The following is a 19,227-nucleotide window of genomic DNA, read 5'->3' as shown; positions in this document are numbered from 1 at the left end:
GTGGTGTCTGCCACTGTCCTCTCTCTGCCTTCATGCGACAGGCCTAGTCGACTGTGGGCACTGGCAGGTCATTCTTCAACATTTACTCTCTCTATTAATATATATATGTGTGAGAGAGAGAGAGGTTTCTTTCCATTCAAGTAACCAAAGTGCGTAGATTTGTTGGGGCGGGTAGTCCTTTGTCAGAAACCTGGTGCAATGTATTGCTGTGAAGTTTTGTATACAAGACATGAAGGAAATGCACTTAATCATCCCTAGTATAGTGCACTACAACTGTTGATCTGATCCCTGGTGTTGGGAGTGAACACGGTGAATCTGTAAAAGCTACAGAGTGACAGAGATGGACCACGTCTCCAGTATCTGTCAAATTGGTCTGGTGAACACACCCACCCATGGGGAGAACCAATCATCCTCTTTGACGAGAGAGAGAAGGGAAAAGGGGAAAGAATGGGAGGAGAGGCTGTGATTCCAAGTTAGAGTCCACTACTCACACTCTCCCACTTCCTCTCTCCTTCCTCTCTCTCACTCACACACATACACGTACACACACACCAACCACCCCCAAACTCTTCTCTGCTCATGTGTGAAATGAGCAAGGGTCTTATCTCTTGGAAACACACGACTGAGCCAGAGGACAGGGAGAGAGAGGGAGACAGACAGCAGGATGGGAAGAGAGCAGGAAGGGAAAAAGAACGAGGGAGAGACAGAGAAAGGAAATGAAAGTTTCTCATGGTCTGCACACTGATGACTGGAGAATCTGGTCTGGTACAGACTCTGGAACTCTGGACATTGCCAAGGCTTACTGGCCAGTCTGAAATAACCCTGTTTCGCCCTGCCTACTATTAATGCAGTTAGTTAGGGTGTTTGTCTTGTATCTAAGGCCTGTCTGGCGAGGTTGTTTTTCTCAACATTATATACATAAATCAGGACTGAGTTATGTATAGTCATTAAATAGTCATTATGTCCCTGAAATTCTAATTAAGTGAAAACACCCCTGTTAAGCACCCCTGTTTTCAGTACTCCAGCAGCCTACCCATGCGAGGATAATGACACTGAGCCTTTTTCTGAAATGTTTCATGAGATTTGAGAACACATTGGGAGGGATCTTAGACCATTCCTCCATACAGAATGGTCAGATGACATGATAATAGAGCTCTTTGGCCACACACACCAGTGTGGCTTTGTGGCCCTTGTTAAGGTTGATGGCATCATGAACTTTACCAGGAACCTACCAGGATATTTTTGCCAAAAACCTGGTTGCCTCAGCCAGGAGGCTGACACTTGGCCGCAAGTGGATCTTCAACAAGCCAATAACCCCAAGCACTAATCAAAATACACAAAGAAATGGATAATTGACTACAAAATCTAAATTTTGCAATGGCCATCTCAGTCTCCGCATTTCATCCCCATTGAAAACCTGTGGTTTGAATTGAAGAGGCTAGTCCATAGGAGCAGAAAGAACATCTAGGATATAGAAAGATTCTACAGTTGAAGTCGGAAGTTTACATACACCTTAGCCAAATACATTGAAACTCAGTTTCACAATTCCTGACATTTAATCCTAGTCAAAATTCCCTGTCTTAGGTCAGTTAGGATCACCACTTTATTTTAAGAATGTGAAATGTCAGAATAATAGTAGAGAGAATAATTTCTTTCAGCTTTTATTTCTTTCATCACATTCCCAGTGGGTCAGAAGTTTACATACACTCAATTAGTATTTGGTAGCATTGCTTTTAAATTGTTTAACTTGGGTCAAATGTTTCGGGTAGCCTTCCACAAGCTTCCCACAATAAGTTGGGTGAACTTTGGCCCATTCCTCCTGACAGAGCTGGTGTAACTGAGTCAGGTTTGTAGGTCTCCTTGCTCGCACACGCTTTTTCAGTTCTGCCCACAAATGTTCTATAGGGTTGAGGTCAGGGCTTTGTGATGGCCACTCCAATACCTTGACTTTGTTGTCCTTAAGCCATTTTGCCACAACTTTGGAAGTATGCTTGGGGTCATTGTCCTTTTGGAAGACCCATTTGCAACCAAGCTTTAACTTCCTGACTGATGTCTTGAGATGTTGCTTCATGATATCCACATAATTTTCCTACCTCATGATGCCATCTATTTTGTGAAGTGCACCAGTCCCTCCTGCAGCAAAGCACCCCCACAACATGATGCTGCCACCCCCGTCCATCACGGTTGGGATGGTGTTCTCCGGCTTGCAAGCCTCCCCCTTTTCCTCCAAACATAACGATGGTCATTATGGCCAAACAATTCTATTTTTGTTTCATCAGACCAGAGGACATTTCTCCAAAAATTACAATCTTTGTCCGCATGTGCAGGTGCAAACCGTTGTCTGGCTTTTTTATGGCGGTTTTGGAGCAGCGGCTTCTTCCTTGCTGAGCGGCCTTTCAGGTTATGTCGATATAGGACTCGTTTTATTGTGGATATAGATACTTTTGTACCTGTTTCCTCCAGCATCTTCACAAGGTCCTTTCGCTGTTGTTCTGGGATTGATTTGCACTTTTCCCACCAACGTCCGTTCATCTCTAGGAGACAGAACGTGTCTCCTTCCTCAGCGGTATGACAGCTGCGTGGTCCCATGGTGTTTATACTGGCGTACTATTGTTTGTACAGATGAACGGGGTACCTTCAGGCGTTTGGAAATTGCTCCCAAGGATGAACCAGACTTGTGGAGGTCTACAATTTTTTTCTGAGTTATTGGCAGATTTTTTTTTGATTTTCCCATGATGTCAAGCAAAGATGCACTAAGTTTGAAGCTAGGCCTTGAAATACATCCACAGGTACACCTCCAATTGACTCAAATTATATAAATTAGCCTATCAGAAGCTTCTAAAGCCATGACATCATTTTCTGGAATTTTCCAAGCTGTTTAAAGGCACAGTCAACTTAGTGTATGTACATTTCTGACCCACTGGAATTGTGATTCAGTGAATTATAAGTTAAATAATCTGTCTGTAAACAATTGTTGGAAAAATTACTTGTGTCATGCACAAAGTAGATGTCCTAACTGACTTGCCAAAACTATACTTTGTTAACAAGAAATTTGTGGAGTGGTTGAAAAGCAAGTTTTAATGACTCCAACCTAAGTGTATGTAAACTTCCGACTTCAACTGTACATCCTCCTGGCTGAGGCAACCAGGTTTTTTCATAAAATGTCCTGGTAGGCTACTTGGTAAAGTTCGTAATGCCGTCGACCTTAACAAGGTCCACAGGACCAGTGGAAGCAAAATAGCCACATAACATCAAAGACGCACCACCATACTTTACTGTAGATATCAGGTACATTTCTGCATGCTTCTGTTTTTCAATGCCCACGAACCCACACTGGTGTGTGTGGCCAAAGAGCTCTATTATCATGTAATCTGACCATTCTGTATGGAGGAATGGTCTAAGATCCCTCCCAACATGTTGTCCAATCTAACAAAACATTTTAGAAAAATGCTCAGAGTATTGAAAACATGGGTGCCAATAATTTGAACCCTTATCTTTTTTAGATTTTTTACAAATTATTTGTTAAACAAAGTTTTTCCATGAGCAATTGTATTAGTATGAAATAATATATATTTTTTAAATTGCATTCTGTATATCTCAGTATTTGTATTATTTATTTATTTTATATACTATTTTTGGCTGATGTTTATCAAGGGTGCCAATAATTATTGACTGTATATTGATCAGCGATGTATTTCACTCAAAGATATTATAATCAAATCCATAATTATTTATAGGCATTGGAGAATGTATTCATTCAAAACATGTTATTACAAGGCAATTGATAGCTATTAGACACCAATTCACTCTAGAATTAGGCCTGGTTTAAATGATCTAAAGCTTTTTGGCTCTACATATTAAAGCAATTATCTTTTGCCATTGTTGTTAGGGCGTCGACCTTGTAGGAATAATGAATGTGGCAGGTGCTAGTTTTGTTATCTCTACTGTAGCACAGATGAATGTGGCAGGTGCTAGTTTTGTTCTCTTTACTGTTGCACATATAACCCCAGAACCCTTGCTCTAGATAGCCAGGTGGGAGCTCCATGGAGAGCCTTGCATCATTACCACCATGAGTTGGGATCGACAGTTAACCTGTCAATTCACCACTGTGGTGAGTGAATGCGTCAGTGGCCAGATGCAAAGTGGGAAAGTCACCCAGATTAGACTCGAATTAGATACATATGACCTTGATCTCGCTCAATTAAATTACATCCAAAAGGCTTTATTGGCATGGAGTCTAACCACAGAAGCATATTAAATCTGACGACGGAAATTAGATCTCACCCTCGTGAGATCTCAATGGGAAACTGTTTTGATAGTTACCCTGATAATTTATGACAATGGCAATTCGTATTTTTTTCCTCTGCGGGTACCAGACTGATGGTGTTGTACCGCAACCTGGTGGATAATGTGAGCACTCTCGCTTGTACTGCGCCCTGCACTAGGTGTCAGTATGTGCTTTTTCGTCTTTTAATGGAAAGTATCTTCAACCTAGAAGAGAACCAGGAAGTAACTCCGTCGTTTGTTTAGATTATTAGCTAGAACGCTCTTGGCAACTTCAGGAGTTACGTTTTTGCTTGCTTTAGAAAGTGAAAGGTGTAGCTAGATAGAGTAATTAAAAATAGCATCATAACATGATTAAAACAGAGAGAGGAATCATGAGCTCATTGCTTGTTGTTGTGGCTGTAACCTGTGTCCTCGTTAGCCGAGCAGAATGTCACACTAGTACTACGCCAACGCCATTGAATTGTAAGATACTATTCCTACATTTTTGGTTACGAAATGTATCAACAGCATTCAGTATTGTCATTGCTCGTTACATGTATTTGTTTGCATTATGTCGCTTCCAAGGTATCGATGGCTAGCTAGCTAACTATAACTGAAATGCGTCATCAGCTAACGTTAGCTTGCGAGGTTAGCAAAAATCATCAACTTTGAGTTGGTGTGACGTGCACAATTATAGACAGTATGGCGATTTAGCCTAGTTTTTAGCAGAGCTAAAGACTTACTGAATTCAAATAAGAACCGACATTTCCTTTCATTTCAGCTTGCAAAGCCTTCTCAACTTGTGACTCGTGCACACAAAACCCAAAGGTAAGCAGAATATTATGCAACACTTCCTATTTGTAAAGCATTATAGTCTCTATATCCTTCGCTACTAAGTTAACGTTATCACTCGGTCTATGTTCAATAATATATATATATATTTTTTTGTCAATTTGTACCATTTTGTACAAGGGTCACATCATTGCAAGTAATCTGTCTGAATCCATTTTAAGTTATTCAATATAAATTAGAGCAGGGAACTAACTATACGATATTATCACGATACTTAGATGCCGATACGATATATATTATGATTCTCATTATTCCAAATGTATTGCGATTCGATGTTCCAAACATATTGTGCACCATATGTCTGCTGCACAGGGACGAGAACCATGAGAAAACAAGTTTTGAGCAGTTATGGAAATAAAAGTACTGTAAACAAATTGGCTACCAATTTAAAAATATTGAAAACAATATTTGAAGGAAAGATACTGGAGTTTTGTATAGGTACAGCCAACTAGCACAAAAGTAATATTGTGATATTGTCAAAACGATGCAATATGATATATCGTCAAAAAGAATAACTCTATGTAATGATCAATTCCCCACCCCCCATCACTAATAGAAATACATCAATTGATGGACACAGTTAAGGACATGGGTGAAGGCTGGGAATAGGTGATCCTGCACATATCAACTCTGAGAATTGAAGTAATAGGCTAATGATGAGTGCCTTGTCTTTTCTCAGTGCCTGTGGTGCATGACCAACGACACGTGCACAGACTACCCAGTGAGCTACATTCTGCCTCCACCTGCAGTGTGTAAACTGTCACAGGCACGATGGGGAGTGTGTTGGGGTGAGTGAAATTAAGTTTTACTTGATGTGACCTCCCATTAGACCTCCTGATATGGGTGCAGGCTTTAATTCTAATCAACTTATTGTAGTGTTCGATTTAGACATGAATTAGTGTAATCAAGTGTGTTACTACTTTGCTAGAACAAAAGCCTGCCCTGTACCCACATCAGCCCATGGCGGACCACATGCTTAGTTGGGTGTCTGTTAAGGTCAATATAGCAACAGTCAGATTAATACAGAATAGTACATCTGATTGTGGTTGGTGGAGCCTAAATTCTTCGGGGCATGGATTCTACAAGGTGTGGTGTTAAAACGTTGCTCAATTGGTATCACAGGACTTAACGTGTGCCAGGAAAACATTCCCCACACCATTACACCACCAGCAGCCTATACCGTTGACACCAGGCAGGATGAGGTCATGTACTGCTCGTGTTCCCACTGGAGCCGCTTCTTCTTGTTTTTAGCTGATAGGAGTGGAACCAGGTGTGGTCGTCTGCTGCAATAGCCAATCCGTGACAAGGACCGAAGAGTTCTGCACACCACTTTTGAACTGTGCCGTTATTTGCCTGTTTGTGGCCCGCCTGTTAGCTTGTACATTTCTTGCCATTCTCCTTTGACCTCGCTCATCAACGAGCTGTTTTCACCCACAGGACTGCCGCTGACTGGATGTTTTTTGTTTGTCGCCCCATTCCTAGACAGTACTGTGCCTGTAAAGTCCAGGAGGCTGGGCAGTTTCTGAGATACTGGAAAAGGGCGCACTTGGCACCGACGATCATACCAAGCTCAAAGTCGCTTAGGTCACTCGTTTTGCCCATTCTAACGTTCGGATAATAACGGAATGCGTCTGCTTGCATTATATAGTAAGCCACGGCCACGTAACTCACTGTCTGTAGGAGCTAATCATTTTCGTGAACTGGGTGGTGTTCCTAATAAAAAGGCCACTGAGAAGGTATTCACGCCCCTTGACTTTTTCTACATTTGGTTGTTTGTTAAAGGCAGAGATTTTGTCACTGGCCTACACACAATACTCCGTAATGTCAGTGTAATTATAGTGTTTAACATGTTTTTTGAATGACCACCTCATCTCGGTACCCCACTCATACAATTATCTGTATGGTCTCTCAGTCGAGCAGTGAATTTCAAACACAGATTCAACCACAAAAACCAGGGAGGTTTTCCAGTGCCTCGCAAAGAAGGGCACCTATTGGTAGATGGGTAAAAAAAATAAAAAAGCAGACATTGAATATCCCTTTGAACATGTTGAAGTTATTAATTACACTTTGGGTGGTATATCAATATACCCAATCACTACAAAGATACAGGCATTATTTTTAACACAGTTGCCAGAGAGGAAGGAAACTGCTCAGGGACTTTAAAACAGTTAGAGTTGAATGCCTGTGTCTCGGTCCCAGCTTTGATGCACCTGTACTGTCTCCGCCTTCTAGATGGTAGCAGGGTGAACAGCCCGTGGCTCATTCAGGCCTAGTAGATGTCAGTCAGCCTGTCCCCTCTGGCTGTTCTGTGTTGATTAAAGAGCCCCCCCACTGACTGATCCACACTCACACACTGGGGCTGCCTGCTGAAGCTGCTTGCAGGGGCTCTGATCACAGGCCTCTGGGCCACAGATGACAACAGCATGCGGTATCTGGCTGGTTTCTGAGCACAACCATGGGGTTAGATACCAAGGCTAGATAATAAGGAATAACACACATTCCACAGTGTTGTTATGATCATTTTAATAAATTAAAAATAAAAAAATCTCCCTGACACACATATTGGCATATTTAATTAAGAATACAATGTTTTATGACATGAGAATCTGGAAACAACCATCTTTGTCCAAACTAGTTACTAATCAGTTTAAATCCTTCTCAACTTGTGACTCATGCATTCAAAACCCAAAGGTAAGAAGAATATTATGCAACAATTCTTGACCAACATTTATTTTGTCCAAACTAAATCTAGGAAGTACAAAAATCTTGACATAAAACCCCACTTGTAATTTAAAAAACACACCAGCAGGTGGCAGTAATGTCTAACAAAGGTGCATTGTTGAATAGTGGTCTGAGTGCCAAGCTGAGCTTTTCATATCACTCAATCACAGGCTGGTACTGCTCAGTCTAATTAAATAATACTGCATATCTGACTTTCTCTACCAATCACCATCAGTGCAGTCTGTGCATCCTTCATTTGAATCTGTTTGATTACTCATGGGTTTATTAGTCATATACCTACATTAGGATAGAATAAATGCATAATCACATGAATAATGAAATGTTCTCTTCATTCTTGATAAAGGACAGTGTTGTGAACGTGTGTGAAATTCACTTAAAAAGCAAATAAACTTGAAGCATGTTGTTATTTGTTCATATCTTGACCTTTGACCTGTTCTCTTTTCCAGTGAACTTCGAGGCTCTGATCATCGCCATGGCAGTGTTAGGCGGGACCATCATCATCAGCATTGCAGTCTGTTGCTGCTGCTGCTGTTGCTGCAAGAAACGTCAATCAGGGTAATACAGGAAGTGATGTCACAGAATTGCCCTGTCTCACCTAATATTAAGGGACACTTGCAAAGAATGGCAAGGGCTTTATCAGTCAGTCTTGATCATTATCCTGGGAAAACCTCCACTCTAACCATATCAGACTCCTCATAAATGTGCTGAAATTACTCATATCCTTTGTTACATCCAACATGAAATTATTCAAAATGCTAATCTCTATTCACGTGCACCATCCATGTACAGTGATTATACCCTTTTATTAAAACCGGTAGGTACAGTCCTGGATGGTGATCCTGTCCTGCTTGTTATGTGATTCTAGGAGGGAGGAAGAAGAAACTGTCACTACATAGCGGAATGTTTTAAAACGGCATGTCAATCAAGTGCTTGCTGGCCTGACACCCTGATTGGCAGCCATTTTAAATGCACCCACTCTGTGCAGCTCAATCATCTATCCTAACTAAACATGAAGGCCGTGAAGATGAAACAACATGTCTGTCCGAAATGAAATTCTACAGACACGCTCACACAGTTCATATTTTTCACCTCCCAATCATTGGAATGCCTCTGCATATATTGGCAAAATTATTTGTTCCATTTTAAGATTACATCCAATTAACAAAGATGACACCTCTCTCGTTTCCCCAGCAGAACCTCTCACCTGTCAGAACCTCTCCCCTTTCCAAGCTTACACAACAGCAGCCTCACTTTTTGCATTAAACACAACCAGCAGGATACAGGATTACTTCTTGTTGGCAGCATCTATGCAACGTGAAGAGCAACAGCCGTTCTATACAACAGATCTCGCAGTGTTATTGTTCACAAGGAATACTATCCAAGTCTCATTTCCACTTGGAGACAAAGTATATCATATACTGTACAAGGAAAGTGTGTTCTCAGACCAATCTGTGCTAGTGTGTCTCTGTCTGTAAACTGTGATGTTTCAAGGTGATTGTAACGCTGCCTGTGTCTTTGTGTCTCACCAGGCCAGACAGAGATGAGGAGAGGTTTGCCAGGAAGAGAGAGGAGATCAGACCGCGTGCTGATGAACGGTACGGATTCCTTAGTTATCGCACCCTCTGCTTCACACTAGCTTTCAAACCACTACTAAAAGATGCCCCATTTTATCAACACAATGATTTGTGTGAGCCCACACTGTTAGTTGCTTAGATTTTTGGGGAGGTGCTTGTATCCGTTTCAATGATCGAAAGCGCTTCCCACAGCTACCTAGTCAGATTCAGAGTGTTCTACTCTGTTGCTGGTGATCATCTATAGAGACGTTCTCTGTCAGGGTTGGGGATTTGAACAGTTGGTGAGCTGTTCCTGCGGCTCTTCAAGCAGACCCGTCCCCAGGAGAAGTGTGTGTGTGTGTGTGTGTGTGTGTGTGTGTGTGTGTGTGTGTGTGTGTGTGTGTGTGTGTGTGTGTGTGTGTGTGTGTGTGTGTCCAAACGCCAACCGAGAGGATTGTAATCACTGACTCCAGCTCTGAGTCCTTAGCAGCTGATAATGAGGTCATAAGTGTGTGGTGAGTATAGAACATGCTACTACATCTTGTAGTGTAGTGGTAGTAATGGGATTCTGAGCCACACTTCCTCCTACACTGAATCACGGTGTACTAAAGCTGGTCTGGAACCCCTCCCTTTACATAAATGTTTCAGCCTTTCAATTGTTTCCCGCCTGTCGTCCACCAAGGATAGCCTGATGTATTGTTTAACGTGGTGAGCAGTCAGTCTTGCAGAAAGACTGTCGGTAACAGTAAGTTTATCATGTGGTGTACTGGGGAGTCTAGGCTCACAGTGTGTTTCTGAATTAAATCAGCCTCTGTGAACCGTTCTTCTATCAAGCCAGGGAATGTAGAGTATATTCACTCAGTCAGTTCCTGATGTAGATCAAACCACTATAGTCTGTGTTAGTGTACTGACCTACATAGACAGTGTTGGTGTTCTGATGGGAACAGAGAGGACCCAGGCCTGTTTTATGCACCATGGGAGAGTAGGGAGCCTCTAGAGAGATTACAGCACGTCCCCAGAGTCTGCAGATGGAGAGGTTAGGGCACAGCTAAGAGCTCTGAGCCCTTTGTCATCTGAGCCACAGATGGGGAACGTTCTACAGAACAACTAAACAGACATAAGTTACCACATCACATTCCCACCATCCAAACTCCACCTACTTTTACTGTATCTCTATGTTGGAGAATGTCCCATTGAAATAACACAGGGTTTAGGTTAATTTTATCAAACCAAGGGGTTTAGGGAGGTCTAAGACAGCGTTAGAGAGCGAGTTTAGAAAGACAGAGTGCACTTGAGTCTTTGAGATTGTATTCAACCCTCTCGCTCTTATTCATTTTCTTCCGGTTGCTCACCCTCCCTCCTCCCCTCCTACTTGTTGCCTTCGTGCATGGTTATGTGGGAGTCAGTCAGCCGAGAGGGAGGGAGGTGGGGGAGACAGATGGTGGTCAGGACAGCCTCTGCTCCTCTCTGCTCCCTGTGTTGTCAGCCTGCCTGCCTCCGCTGATTGCTGCTCCCAAGATCACTACCTGGCATTAAAGAGCCCAGACTGATTTACACTGTCTGTCTTTGTGTCGGACTGCCACTGGGGACCCAGTGAATTTACGTCCCTGGAGGGGCCAACAAAACAATCACAACCCCCTCCCTGCCTCCTTTGTGTCCCCCATAAAGTTAGAGCGATGGCAGGCTCCTCAGCCTGCCCTGTGCTCGTATTTCACCTACTGCTGGCCATGCCGGTGTAAAACAGAGTGTTGTTGTTTACGAGCCTCTATCAGGGGCCATGGGGAGGTAAACAATGACACTAAAGCTGCCTTAAATAATGTCAGATGTCTAAAGGCTTAATGCTGCCACTTTAAGGCATGGCAGCTTCGTTCAGCAAGATGGAGGGTGGAGTCAACTTTTTGTTTGTAGAGGACAGATATAGATGCCACTTTTGTTATTGATTGCTTTTGACAACCATATTTGATATCTCCGCTACTGCAGTCCGTAAGTTGACTTGAAAAGGTATTTGCAGCTTGGGCAAAGTTGTTCCATTAAGCGGGGCTCCTCTGAGGAGGCTGGGGAGTACGGTGCAGGAACTGTGAAGTGTCACTGGTGAGAAAGCTGAGGTGCTAAAAGCGGCAGTGTGAAACAACATGTAACAAGTTTAGCAGAAACACCCACTGACTGAGTACGTTTACATGCACAATAATAATTGGATATTAAAGTGATTATGGCAGTAGGCCAAGTATGGCAATAGTCATGTAAACACCTTAGTCTGCTTAGCTTAATCAGCATACGGTTTAAATCAAAGTAAGCATACGCAGATTATAACACCTGGTTTTCAGAGCAATCTCTGGAATTATTAGGACATGTAAACAGTTTAATCCGTGTTCCAGCGGTGTAATTGATCTGCACATTTGCCAGCACAAGCCTCCCTCTTATGCACGAGTGAAGTGAGTTTGGAAAAACTGAAAGTATGCATCTTAGAAATTATTTTCACATACAAACTTTATATGTCCTAACTCAGAATCAAATAGGCTTCGAAAAAATAACATTTTTTGGGGATTGGCTATTTTCTGCATTTATCAAAAGTCCCGTTCAGACGTGTCCATGTAAACAGGATTATTTGGGAAATCGTTCTTCTTGCAAAACATGTCAACGTTTTAAACAAACTATTATATTAATCTGACTATCCACAATAATTGTGTAATTGTGTGCATGTAACAGTGCTCACTGACTGGTGGTTTATAAAGTATGAGGCTTGTATTCACAATCTCCTTCATTACCCAGAAGTACTGACTGAGAAGACTTTATAAATCCTACATTACCCAGAAGTACTGACTGAGAAGACTTTATAAATCCTACATTACCCAGAAGTACTGACTGAGAAGACTTTATAAATCCTACATTACCCAGAAGTACTGACTGAGAAGACTATAAATCCTTCATTTCCTAATGTTCATTATCCTGCGCTGTGTTCTTCTGTTAGCGGGTTATTACATGTTCCAGTGTTGCTTGTTGTCATGTTACTGTGTGATAGAACATGACTAGCGTTGTCCTCTACTCTGACAGGAAGGTGGAGAGGAAGGTGAGGCATGATGACATCCGCAAGAAGTATGGTACGTATCATTATTTTAGCTATTTTATTAGGATCCACATTAACTGTTGCCATAGCATCAGCTGCTCTTCCTGGGGTCCACACAAAACATGAAACGTGATACAGAACAGCTCAAGGACAGAACTACATAAATTTATACAACGGTATGTCTCAACTTTTTACTCGCAACTTATCTTCTATCTAATATGAACCAAGGACTCCCTCTAACCTCTTATGCAATTAGACCCAAGATACACTTCCTTATATAATCTGACCCAATGACCTTGCTCTTCTTCACCTGATATGAAAGTCTTCTGAGACTGTACATTTACAAGCCTCTTACTGTTCTGTGACCTGATGTACTTTACATGGGTGTAATGGGATGAGCATTCAGCATTCATTGTCCTCGATCCATAGGGCCGTCCATTTCCATATTTTCTAGGGTGTTGCTTATTGAATTTCCATCCTCGGTCACATTAATGCATTATTCAGCGTAGTGAACGTGTCCCAAAGCAAGACAACGCAGCCCACATATTGGTTCCTCTACCTCAAGTCTCTCGAAATCAATTCTAACACGATGCGTCACACTTTGGATGTCAGATACTGGGCATCTCATTACCGTCTGCATGTTAGTACAGGTCAGCACAACGCACACAGTTCCCCATGTTGAAACATTGATACAGAAACACAGGCCAACTCGGTCTCAGGTCATATCTTGATTCTGAATACTGTAAAAACCGTAAGGCTCGGTTAGCTGGTTTATTCAGTATGCCAGACAGTGTAGGAGAGTGGGGGGAGCACAGAGGTGAGGTGACTAGGAATGAGCAGCAGTCTGTAGGGCAGAGGGCTCCCTGGGGTGAATAGGAAGGATGGGAGATATGAGCACTGTAGTCAGTCCCAGGGTTGACCGAAATGCGGGTGGGATTTCCGGACTTCCTGCTTATTCCCTCCTTATTCCAGGAATTATCCAACTGACGTTTTTGGAAAACCTAGGATTTTTGGGAAAGTCACCGGCATTTTTCAGTCCTTAGTCAGTCTATAGGAATTATGGGTGTTATGATACAAGCAGGGCAGAGTGTCTCTGGGGTCTGATACTGTAACCTCTGCTCTATGCTAGGCCTCTGACCCTGGGACTGAAGAGAGGGGGGTTGTATGAAGACATCTGCTTCTGGTTAAGTGTGAGAGGGGGGTAGCATAACTCTAAAGCGCTCTGAAAAGTGACTATTCCTAGTGAATATTTCTCTGTTATTGATGTGTTGTCAAGTTTGAGATCTTTCCATACATTGCCTTCACGTTCTCGAGGTGTGTGTATGTGTTAATGTCTCGGTTGCAGTTCCACATCAATTGTGAATTTCTTTATGGACAACATGACAGAGTGATGGATGGTGGTCTCCTTCACATGCCCCCTGCTTACTGAAGTCTATGTACATTAGGGACCGCTTGGCATTTGTCTGCTACTCAAACAAGCTGTGTGTGTGTGTGTGTGCGCGCCTTTCACTCAGTCAATCCTCAGAGATCAAACAACACCTAGTGACCTGCACCACATTCCCATCATCTTGGCAGCATCTGTACAACCCCACTTGGCAGCCTCTGTACAACCCCCTTAGCAGCCGCTGTACAACCCCACTTAGCAGCCTCTGTACAACCCCCTTAGCAGCCTCTGTACAACCCCCTTAGCAGCCGCTGTACAACCCCACTTAGCAGCCTCTGTACAACCCCACTTAGCAGCCTCTGTACAATCCCCCCCTTGGCAGCCTCTGTACAATCCCCCCCTTGGCAGCCTCTGTACAATCCCCCCCTTGGCAGCCTCTGTACAATCCCCCCTTTGGCAGCCTCTGTACAATCCCCCCCTTGGCAGCCTCTGTACAATCCCCCCCTTGGCAGCCTCTGTACAATCCCCCCCCTTGGCAGCCTCTGTACAATCCCCCCCCTTGGCAGCCTCTGTACAATCCCCCCCTTGGCAGCCTCTGTACAATCCCCCCCCTTGGCAGCCTCTGTACAATCCCCCCCTTGGCAGCCTCTGTACAATCCCCCCCTTGGCAGCCTCTGTACAATCCCCCCCCTTGGCAGCCTCTGTACAATCCCCCCCTTGGCAGCCTCTGTACAATCCCCCCCTTGGCAGCCTCTGTACAATCCCCCCCCTTGGCAGCCTCTGTACAATCCCCCCCCTTGGCAGCCTCTGTACAATCCCCCCCCTTGGCAGCCTCTGTACAATCCCCCCCCTTGGCAGCCTCTGTACAATCCCCCCCTTGGCAGCCTCTGTACAATCCCCCCCTTGGCAGCCTCTGTACAATCCCCCCCTTGGCAGCCTCTGTACAATCCCCCCCTTGGCAGCCTCTGTACAATCCCCCCCTTGGCAGCCTCTGTACAATCCCCCCCTTGGCAGCCTCTGTACAATCCCCCCCTTGGCAGCCTCTGTACAATCCCCCCCTTGGCAGCCTCTGTACAATCCCCCCCTTGGCAGCCTCTGTACAATCCCCCCCTTGGCAGCCTCTGTACAATCCCCCCCTTGGCAGCCTCTGTACAATCCCCCCCCTTGGCAGCCTCTGTACAATCCCCCCCCTTGGCAGCCTCTGTACAATCCCCCCCTTGGCAGCCTCTGTACAATCCCCCCCTTGGCAGCCTCTGTACAATCCCCCCCTTGGCAGCCTCTGTACAATCCCCCCCTTGGCAGCCTCTGTACAACCCCTAGACAATGTAACTATATACAGTGGGCTCCAAAATGACTGGCACCCCTGACTGGCAATGCACAAACAATACTTCAAAAAAATGTAAATAATAGAATTATGGAGGTAAACTCAAAATACCAACATGTGAAAAATACTATACTTTATTAATGTTTCAATAGAACCCAACAAAATAATTGATTTAATTAAATATCAATGTCCTCCAGCTCAAGGTTTCACAATTAATGGCACCCTTAAATATTATTGTAAATAACATCTACCAAAATTAAACCAGGAATTAAATACCACTTATTTAAGTTTATCTAAGTGTTATTAAGGAACTATATTGAGCCATTACATCACTTCCTTTTTCACTAGGGTATAAAAATGAGGTAACACGCATCAATATCCCTTTGTCATCCAACACCATGAAAAGAAAAGAACTGGCAGTTCAAAAGGGACAGATGGTTGTAGACCTTCATAAATCTGGTAATGGCTACAAGAAGATACACAAACGATTGAATATACCACGGAGCACTGTCAGGGCGATTATTAAAAAATTCAAAAGATATGGAACCGTTGAAAACCTCACGGGTAGAGGAAGCAAATGCATTTTGTCCCCCAGGATAGGGAGGAGGATCGTGAGAGAAGCAACAAAATCCCCAAGAATCACTGTGAAAGAATTGCAGGCCTTGGTGGCGTCTTGGGGTCACCAGGTTTCAAAAAGCACTAACAGACGCAACCTCCACAACCACAGGCTCTTTGGAAGGGTTGCCAGAAGAAAGCCCTTAATGACCCCAAGACACAGACGCAAGTGCTTGGAGTTTGCCAAACGTCATTTAAATGATGATTGGAAGAAGGTGCTCTGGTCAGATGAGAACAGAATTGAACGTTTTGGTCAGATACAGCATCGGCATGTTTGGCGTTGAAACAGAGATGCATACAAGGAGAGGCACCTCCAAACCCGGCCAAACCAGCGTCGTCCAGGTTTGGCCGGGGTAAGCCGTCATTGTAAATCAGAATTTGTTCTTAACTGACTTGCCTAGTTAAATAAAAAAATACAAATATCATATAGTTTTCCAAGATAACAAAACATTTGACATTTATGGTCTGTTTGCATATATTTTAGAGGCTATTTAAACATAACATTTGTATAAATCCCAATATAAACTGTATTTATAATTATGACAGTATTTTAGGGAGACAATTCTATAACACAATTTCTGATATCACATATCAGGATTATGCCTCTACTGCCATTCATTCCAATTAGACTCGTTTGGATTTTTCCCTGACCAATATAAGGTTGCCATTTTGACCACATTCTGGAACTTTGAGGGTTAATGTTTCTAGTAATGTAATAGGATCTCTATGCTCTAGACAGCCTCTGTACAACCCCTACACAGCCCAGTCATAACGCAACAGCTTCTAATCACTGTTTTTCAATGTTCCCCATCTTTCCTTTTTATTTCTCTCTCTCTCTGTATTTGTTTTTACAGGTCTTGTCCCTGACTCTGACCACCCATACAGCAAGTTTGAAAATGAGTAAACCAGAAACCTGTGAGAGAGAGAAGAGTTGTTCAGATGGCCCGGCTCTACTCTGCTCCATCCTCTTTGGGCTGACTATCATCCTGTCCTGCTGACTGTTTTAGCTTAGAGAGCAGACACACACACACCTATATATCAAGACCGGTCTATCATCATGATTCATCTAAATCAAAACCTTTGCCTATAATTATTAAATACAGTTTTTATTCATTAATTTTAGGTTCTGATTGAAAATTATTTACAGTTTGAGTGTTATGTTTTTCACACGATTAAGAAGTTTGAAGAAGTCTGTAATATTTAGTTTGCTGTTGGAGACATGGCACTGAGTGGAGCTTAACTTTCTGCACATTGTCTTTGTATTTTTGTGAAATCTGATTTAAAGAGCCTTTGTTTTAAAGTACTGTAATATCTGTGAGTACGTTTTCGCTTTGTATATATTTCATAAACCAAGATCCTAATTATGCTCAATCTGATACATTTCCTAATAAAATGTTTATTTTAAAGTAAAATGTTTAACATTTTAACGACTTAACAAGCCTTAGATCACCATGCGCAATGCCAAGCGTCGTCTGGAGTGGTGTAAAGCTCAGCGCCGTTGGACTCTAAAGCAGTGGAAACGCGTTGTCTGGAGTGATGAATCACCCTTCAGCATCTGGCAGTCCGGAAGGATGAATCTGGGTTTGGGGGATGCCAGGCGAACGCTACCTACATGAATGCTTAGTGACAACTGTAAAGTTTGGTGTAGGAGGAATAATGATCTGGGCTGTTTTTCATAGTTCGGCCTAGGCCCCTTGGTTTCAGTGAAGGGAAATCTTAATGCTACAGCATACAATGACATTCTAGACGTTTCTGTGCTTCCAACTTTGTGGCAACAGTTTGGGGAAGGCCCTTTCCTGTTTCAGCATGACAATGCTCCCGTGCACAAAGCGAGGTCCATACAGAAATGGTTCATCAAGATTTGTGTGGAAGAACTTGATTGGCTTGCACAGAGTTCTGACATCAACCCCATCGACCTTTGGGATGAATTGGAACGCCGACTGCGAGCCAGGCCTAAGGAATACCTAGGATAGGATAAAGTAATCCTTCTAACCCCCCCCTTAAAAGATTTAGATGCACTATTGTAAAGTGGCTGTTCCACTGGATATCATGAGGTGAATGCACCAATTTGTAAGTCGCTCTGGATAAGAGCGTCTGCTAAATGACTTAAATGTAAATGTAATTGCCCAACATTAGTGCTTGACCTCACTAATGCTCTTGTGGCTGAAAGGAAGCAAATCCCTGCAGAAATGTTCCAACATCTAGTGGAATGTCTTCCCAGAAGAGTGGAGGCTGTTATAGCAGCAAATGGGGGACCAACTCCATATTAATGCCCATGATTTTGGAAATAGATGTTTGACACACAGGTGCCCACATACTTTTGGTCATGTGAACCTCAGCCTCTCCACCTCTTCTTATTCATAACCACACCCCAATCTACCAGATGTCTGGATGGGGTTGCCAGTCCTTATAATGACAAATGTACTGCCCTGTATGGACATTCAACATCTTAATGGCAGCGCTACTATGGAAAGTTTGGTCATTAAAGGGATACTTCGGAATTTAGGCAATGATGCCCTATATCTACTTCCGCGAGTCAGATGAGCTCGTAGATACAATTTTTATGTCTGTGTCCGGTATGAAGGAAGTCAGAGGTAGTTTAACAAGCATGCTAGCAGATACCCATAGACTTCCAGTCATTGCGCTAATGCTACACTGAACAAAAATAAAAATGTAACATGTAAAGTGTTGGTCCCATGTTTCATGAGCTGAAATAAAGATCCCATTAATGTTCCATATGCACAAAACGCATATTTCTCTCTGTGCACAAATTTGGGCAGGTATAAGCTACACACTCAAATTTGCATTTTATCGATGGCAATTTGAATGCAGAGATACCGTGATGAGATTCTGAGGCCCATTGTGTTGTGCCATTCATCCGCCGCCATAACCTCAAATATGAGAGTGTACACTTGGTTAGGCGAGTCTAAATGGAATCTAATTCTAATGCTAGTCGATGCTTTGTTGTTGCGACTTCTGCACGTGTGCACAGTCGGAATCTACAAGGACAGGCACAGCCTATTTAACATGCAAATCTCCTGAAAAGCTTATCTTCAGTTCCATCATTTGCAATGCAGACAACATCCAAACTGACAGCACAGAGACAGACAACACCCTTGACCAGATCAGACGTTTTTAAAAGGTGAAAATACTGAGCAGAAGTCAAATCAGGTGATTATGAAACACTTTAAGGTGGATACCTTACCACTCGGGAAGTGGTCCAAGGCAGATTAAAGGACATATCATATTCATCTGAGGCTCATCACTTTTATTGGTTTTATTGAACAGTTATAAAGAGGTTCTTGGGCAGACATCCTGTGCACCTGTTTATAGTGGAATCCTGTAATAGACTCATTGGTAGTCTCATATGGGTTACACGTTGAATAAGAATACCTCAAAGGATTTCCCTTTCTCATGTACAGGGCCG

At 43.0% G+C, this 19,227-nt stretch overlaps 1 protein-coding gene across 1 annotated transcript; it reads left to right on the top strand.

Moving 5' to 3' along the window:
* The first annotated feature begins 4,455 nt into the window (after positions 1–4,455).
* LOC120048526 (pituitary tumor-transforming gene 1 protein-interacting protein-like) lies at positions 4,456–17,176 on the top strand. Its single transcript, XM_038994589.1, has 7 exons — positions 4,456–4,749; positions 5,048–5,094; positions 5,798–5,906; positions 8,307–8,415; positions 9,390–9,455; positions 12,465–12,511; positions 16,655–17,176. The coding sequence occupies exons 1-7, from the start codon at positions 4,635–4,637 to the stop codon at positions 16,702–16,704; spliced, it is 543 nt and encodes a 180-aa protein (XP_038850517.1). The 5' UTR covers positions 4,456–4,634; the 3' UTR covers positions 16,705–17,176.
* The last annotated feature ends 2,051 nt before the right edge of the window (positions 17,177–19,227 follow it).

The sequence above is a fragment of the Salvelinus namaycush genome, chromosome 5 (genome assembly GCF_016432855.1).
Source record: "Salvelinus namaycush isolate Seneca chromosome 5, SaNama_1.0, whole genome shotgun sequence".
Lineage (NCBI taxonomy): Eukaryota > Metazoa > Chordata > Actinopteri > Salmoniformes > Salmonidae > Salvelinus > Salvelinus namaycush.
Note: the sequence above shows the minus strand (reverse complement) of the source record. Positions and strands in the feature narration are given on the sequence as shown.

Excerpts from the sequence above, each read along its gene's own strand:
- LOC120048526 (XM_038994589.1), top strand. The coding sequence starts at position 4,635 with ATGATTAAAACAGAGAGAGGAATCATGAGCTCATTGCTTGTTGTTGTG. Across the intron at positions 8,416-9,389 it reads TGCAAGAAACGTCAATCAGG|GCCAGACAGAGATGAGGAGA; the intron begins GTAATACAGGAA and ends GTGTCTCACCAG. Across the intron at positions 12,512-16,654 it reads TGACATCCGCAAGAAGTATG|GTCTTGTCCCTGACTCTGAC; the intron begins GTACGTATCATT and ends TTGTTTTTACAG.